This window comes from Bidens hawaiensis, unplaced genomic scaffold (assembly GCF_021521415.1).
Source record: "Bidens hawaiensis isolate Kalapana, Puna unplaced genomic scaffold, B.hawaiensis_p1.1 tig00419403_1, whole genome shotgun sequence".
NCBI classification, from domain to species: Eukaryota; Viridiplantae; Streptophyta; class Magnoliopsida; order Asterales; family Asteraceae; genus Bidens; species Bidens hawaiensis.
The window spans coordinates 48412-54411 of record NW_027504850.1 but is presented as its reverse complement, the minus strand read 5'-3'; the positions used below and the strand labels follow the sequence as shown (position 1 = coordinate 54411).

The 6000-nt window shown below is 35.8% G+C and overlaps 1 protein-coding gene across 1 annotated transcript; it reads left to right on the top strand.

The window, feature by feature from the left end:
* Positions 1-761: 761 nt before the first annotated feature.
* On the top strand, positions 762-4267 carry LOC143608681 (laccase-7-like). Its single transcript, XM_077083648.1, has 6 exons — positions 762-1090; positions 1168-1319; positions 1505-1749; positions 1861-1992; positions 2127-3077; positions 3660-4267. Exons 1-6 carry the CDS (start codon positions 992-994, stop codon positions 3788-3790), a joined length of 1710 nt encoding a protein of 569 aa, XP_076939763.1. The 5' UTR covers positions 762-991; the 3' UTR covers positions 3791-4267.
* Positions 4268-6000: the final 1733 nt, after the last annotated feature.

Here is a 6000-nt window from a genome sequence, read left to right as displayed (position 1 = left end):
ACCAAATATATATATATATATATATTGATGATTTTACATTAAACAAAGGCGTGCATTTGTAAACCCTATACCGAAACAAAAAGATTTCATCATTTTGTTTGCATCTCTCCATCCAACCTTAAGACAAAAGAAAAATTAAGACGACGAAGGTGTAATCCATTATCGCAGCCACCGGAATCATATGACAAAATTCATCGGAAAATCGAATCCTTTGTCGAAAAAGAGAGCATATGCATGGCGTAGAAACAACAACACATATATGCGATTTAATATCATAGTTTACATAAACACGTACTAAATCAAAAGGACCACTTCTGCCCACCTAGTTGAGCATACTGTAACATTAGTTTTGCTTTTATAGCTAGGATAATTATATGAACCCTTTTTTTAACGAAACCCAAATAAAACAGTTAGGAAACATGGTTATTATTTAAAGATTATTCTTTTCAAGTTTAGCCTAAAGTATTATGTGATTATGTAATAAAAGAAAATAAATAGTAACCAACTAGGTTTTATGACTATAATATTTACTAGTTTAATAAGTATTATCATTAATTGTACAGAATGTCATGGGTTAAACATGCACAGTGAGTGTTTAAAAACATTAGTACGTACTCTGGACGGCCACTTGGTTAATTGCCATTATGTTTATAAAACCATATAATTGCCTTTATGTTTTATAAAACCATAAATTAACCAACGCTTGTTGATTCATTTTGTTTTAAGAATTAACAAACGCCTACAACTAGAAGCATAAAGGTCAACAGCAGATGTTTTGAGGTTGAAATTTTCAACTACAGCAACATTTAACTAATTCAAACCTCTTAAAATTCAACTCACATTTTATTCAAGCAATCACTATATATATGTATATGGAAATGTTTTTCTACCAGACGCAACTTAATATTCTTCAACAAGTTTTCCCACTCTATATACATATATATTGACACCTGATCACATATAGCTAGAATTGTTTTATTGTTGTTCTACAATGATACGAAGCTCGTTTTTCGTGGCAGGACTCGTGCTAGCATATTTTTCACTGTCTTGTTCGATAACGTTTGCTGATACCGTTGAGACATCATTTCGTGTAACCATATCTTTTCTTCTAATATATCTTGTAGCTCATTATTCATTTTAGCTAATGTAAAATGTTATTCTTCACAGGTGGGCAATCTAACTGCTAATCGGCTATGTCAGAATCAAGTCGTCACGGCCGTCAATGGAAGCCTTCCGGGGCCGGCTTTAACGGTTAAGGAGGGTGACACAGTTATTGTTCATGTTTTTAATGAATCTCCATACAACCTTACCATTCACTGGTATTATTATTATTATTATTATTATTATTATTATTATTATTATTATTATTATTATTATTATTATTATTGTTTCCTTTTATGGAAACATGTATATGATGGTATCATTCAAAGTAATTAATATTAGTTAAAAACTTAAAAGTAACTGATTTTGACGCATCATTTTATTATTAATTAACCATATGCAGGCATGGGGTTTTCCAGAGGTTAACTCAATGGGCGGATGGTCCTGAATTTGTGACTCAGTGTCCAATCAGGCCCGGAGGTAACTATACATACCGGTTCAATCTCACGGGACAAGTGGGCACGCTTTGGTGGCACGCACACTCGCAATGGCTTAGAGCGACTGTGTATGGCTCTCTTATCATCCGCCCCCGAGATGGCCAAAACTACCCGTTTGCTCAACCCGATGTTGAAGATACAATTATGTTAGGTACACTTTGTTTCTCTAGTTTCTCATTCTTGTATGCATGTTATTGATTCTGAAATGAACGTTTTTTCTAATATTGTAAACATCATATATATATGATGAAATTAACTTCAGGGGAATGGTGGAATGCTGACCCTAACGATGTTGAGAGCGCTGCGCTAGCTAATGGAAGCGTGCCTGCTAACTCCGATGCGTATACCATTAACGGGTGGCCTGGTGATCTGTTTAACTCGTGTGTTTCAACCAGTAAGTGGACCAAAAACTGCTTTGAAAGTTTAATTAATAATTGGAATGCAATTATTGTTGATTTATGATTTATGACTCTGATGCCGTAGTAAACAACTAACTAATAATTAATTTGTGTTCTTTTTTGAACCCAGACACATACAGGTTAGACGTGGTGCCAGGACAAACTTTATTGTTGCGAATAATCAACGCTGCTCTCAATACTCAGTTCTTCTTCAAGATAGCCAACCACAACCTTACTGTGGTCGCCGTGGACGCAGCCTACACGAACCCATTCCCGACAGACGTAGTTGTCGTGGGCCCCGGTCAGACCACGGACGTCCTAGTAACCGCAAACCAAGTATCAGGGTTATATTACATGGCGGCTCATCCATACGCAAGCGCAGCAGCGGTTCAGTTCAATCAAAACACCACCACCGCGATCCTTGCATACCCAAACGCGACGCAAACAACACCAATACTTCCCAATCTACCCGCCTTCAACGACACACCAACCGCCTTCACGTTTTCTAGCAACCTGACCGGGCTAGTCACAAGCCCATTTTGGTCACCGGTTCCACAGACGGTTGACGAAAATATGTTTATAACCATAGGGCTGGGGTTATCCGCTTGCGGTTCCAACCAAACATGTGGAGGGATATTCTCGCAACGAATGTCCGCAAGCATGAACAATCGATCGTTCGTCCTGCCTACAAGTATCTCTCTTTTGGAAGCGCTATACAGAAACGTTAGCGGGGTTTACACAACCGATTTCCCAGATCAACCGCCGTCGGTGTTTGATTACACCAACGCGAACAACAGTTTCGATCTGAATCTTATAATGACACCAAAATCAACAAGTCTGAAAAGGTTGAGGTTCAACTCCACGGTTCAGATAGTGTTCCAGAACACGGCGTTGATTGGTATTGAAAACCACCCCATGCATTTGCATGGTTTCAATTTCTACGTGTTGGCTCAAGGCTTCGGGAACTATGATCCGACAAATGACACCAGCAAGTTCAATTTGGTTAACCCGCAAGAAAGAAACACGCTTGGTGTCCCCGTCGGCGGCTGGGCAGTTATCAGATTCCGAGCAAATAATCCTGGTAAATCATACACCCTTGAATATGAAAATCTTACAACATGTAATGCCAGATATATATAATCTTACGCCAGAAATAATAATAATAATAATAATAATAATAGTTACTTGATTCTAATCTTTATTAATACTTTTAGAAAACAAAAAATAATTTAAATTTAACTTATATTTTTTTTCTAAAACCCATAACTTTTTTTTAATATTTAAAATATTCAATTTAAGAAAACTTAGTTTTTATAATATTTATATTACTGAGTTTTAATAAACTTATACAGAAAATTTATTTTTATAACGTAAATTTAAAAATATTAACAAACTTATACTTATTAAAACTTAATAAAAAAATTGTTGGACTTTAATATAAAATAAAGGTTTTATAATTGTGGTCGTATATCTATAAAAAGTTTAGAGAAATCTTATACATTCATGATAGACTAAATGAATACGCGTAGTCTTGTCAATAGTTAGTTTGGTGAGAGAATTTGGTGAGAGAAAAAGTCTAGAAACCACTTTTGAAATATGCATTCGTAGAAGAGGAAAAAAGAGGTATTTTATCAACTTTATTTATAAAAATGAATATTGTCAGGTGTGTGGTTTATTCATTGTCATTTGGAAGTACATTTGCCATGGGGTTTGGGCACCGCTTTCTTAGTAGAGAATGGAGGCACACCGGACTCAACGTTGCCGCCACCACCCGCGGACTTTCCTCAGTGCTAGAAGGGACTGTCGAGACAAGTTGATCGTGGTTAACGGTTAATAAAAATGGATGTGCAGTATATTAATACATGCATGATTTGTAATATTTTCGATTTTATAGAACTGTTTTAAATCATAAATATAGTCGTTTGACTTATACTTAATGTGCATTGGTTTATTTCATAAAAAAACAAATTTTATGATATTTGATATTACCCCTAGGGTTCGTGTAATATTGTTCGTTAATAAAGATTTCATATTGAATAAAAGAATTATCAAAGATTAATTACATTACTGATGTATAATTAGTGTATTGTAAGGTGCTATCTCTATAAGTTTGGTGTTCGGATCTCATTGTTAACTATAAAATAATAGTAGATATATATTAGATGTATCCATAATTATTATTGTTCTAAGAAACCAAATTGATAAATTATTGAAAGCCACGATATGATGGCACCCAAATCTATTGTCATTCTAGAAAAGTAATTAACAGAAGTAGTTATAAACGAATTTAGCACGTCACATCAATTAGAAAAGTCTCATTTTCTAAGACGCAGATCGTATAAAGTTATCAGCATATGTGAGAATATTTTTATATAATAAAGACCAGAAATTGTCCTTTGTGTTTACACCAGATTTCAGTGGTTGTCCCTTATCTTTAAAATTAACGCAATTTGTCCTTTACGTTTCCAAATGTTACATCGTTTGTCCTTTGACCCTAACCCAGTTAGTTTTTCTCGTTAACTCAGGTCACATGCCTTGCACATGAGGGCAAATTAGTAATTTTAGTGATTTATTAAAAAAACATTTAATAAATATAAAAACACATTATTATTTTTTTATATACATACACACAAACTTAATCATACTCACTCCCCTTACCACCGGCCACCATCGCCACAACGAAACCTTCATCGTTGTTTACTGCCACACCGTCACCTCAACCACCACCGTCACATAATTCCTCACAGCCTGAATCGATTTATGCAGATCCAAATTTAAACCCTATGGCCGCCGCGACAACCACCATCAACATTCAAGCCTTAACCAAGAGATCTCCTCCTTCAACATCGCCTTCTTTGCCATCGTAACAGAATGAAAACCCTTACCAATTTACCCACCAGATCCATCGAAATGGAACTCTCTCCGATTAACAAACTACCACCATTTACCTAACAGTAGACAACAACTTCAAATTAACGGTCGATTTAATGATAATTACATGTTCTAAGCATCAATTTTAGAAGACCCGTCTAATAAAATTTGAATTGGGGATCGACTGGTGTTTAATTTTATCATAAACATGATTTTATATGTATATGTAAGATTGGTTGGGTTAGGGTTTTGGATGGTTGCTGATGATGGAGGTTGTGAAACAACAGCTAGGGTTAGGATTTGGAATGGGCGGTGGTGGCCGACCACCTTGCCAGCGGCAGTGGTGGTGTGGGGGTGTGTGGTAATGGTGGTGGTTCTGGTAGATGAAACTTGAATAAGTGTGTGTGTGTGTGTGTGAGAGAGAGAGAGAGAGAGAGATTTCCATATTTTGTTTTTTTAATTATATTATATATGTTAAGTTTTTTAATTAGTTTTTTATTTATTTAAGTATTTTAGTTAGATGGTAAAATTACTAAGTTGCCATCATGTGCAAGGCATGTGACCTGAGTTAACGAGAAAAACTAACTTGGTTAGGGCCAAAGGACAAACGGTGTAACATTTGGAAACGTAAAGGACAAATTGCGTTTTTTAAAGATAAAGGACAGCCACTGAAATCTGGTGTAAATATAAAGGACAATTTCTGTAATTCTGTCTATAATAAATGAAAACATGTTGCTGCGTGTCCTCCTCTGGTTCACTTTAAAAACATGTAACCACCAAATTGAATTTGCTATTGTGTTTGATGTAGAGTTGGTCCACACTGCTGGTTATTTAAAGCTTCCTTAGGAAGCTTTTGAATTGCTTTCTCTTTGAAGAGCCTACTTCAGATTCAGGCGCCTCGAGGTGGCCCACGGCCTATTAAGTAAAGAAAGTTGATGGTGGCCCAAGGAACGAGGCCCAATAATAAAGATAAGGGTCACCCAAGCATAGGAGAGAATCTTAGGGGTGTTTGTTTTTTATTAAAAGCACTTCCCCACCTATTTTATCTGCGCCGCGCAGACCACGCGCAAACATTATGATCTGTAGTGTGTTTGTTTTTATAAGACAATTCATTTTAAAAACGTTTGCGTGTC

What these genes read in the sequence shown, in the direction of transcription:
- LOC143608681 (XM_077083648.1), top strand. Translation starts at nt 992, where the DNA reads ATGATACGAAGCTCGTTTTTCGTGGCAGGACTCGTGCTAGCATATTTT. An exon ending in TAACTCGTGTGTTTCAACCA is followed by an intron (nt 1,993 to 2,126) that starts GTAAGTGGACCA and finishes TTTTGAACCCAG; the next exon opens with ACACATACAGGTTAGACGTG. An exon ending in ATTCCGAGCAAATAATCCTG is followed by an intron (nt 3,078 to 3,659) that starts GTAAATCATACA and finishes GAATATTGTCAG; the next exon opens with GTGTGTGGTTTATTCATTGT.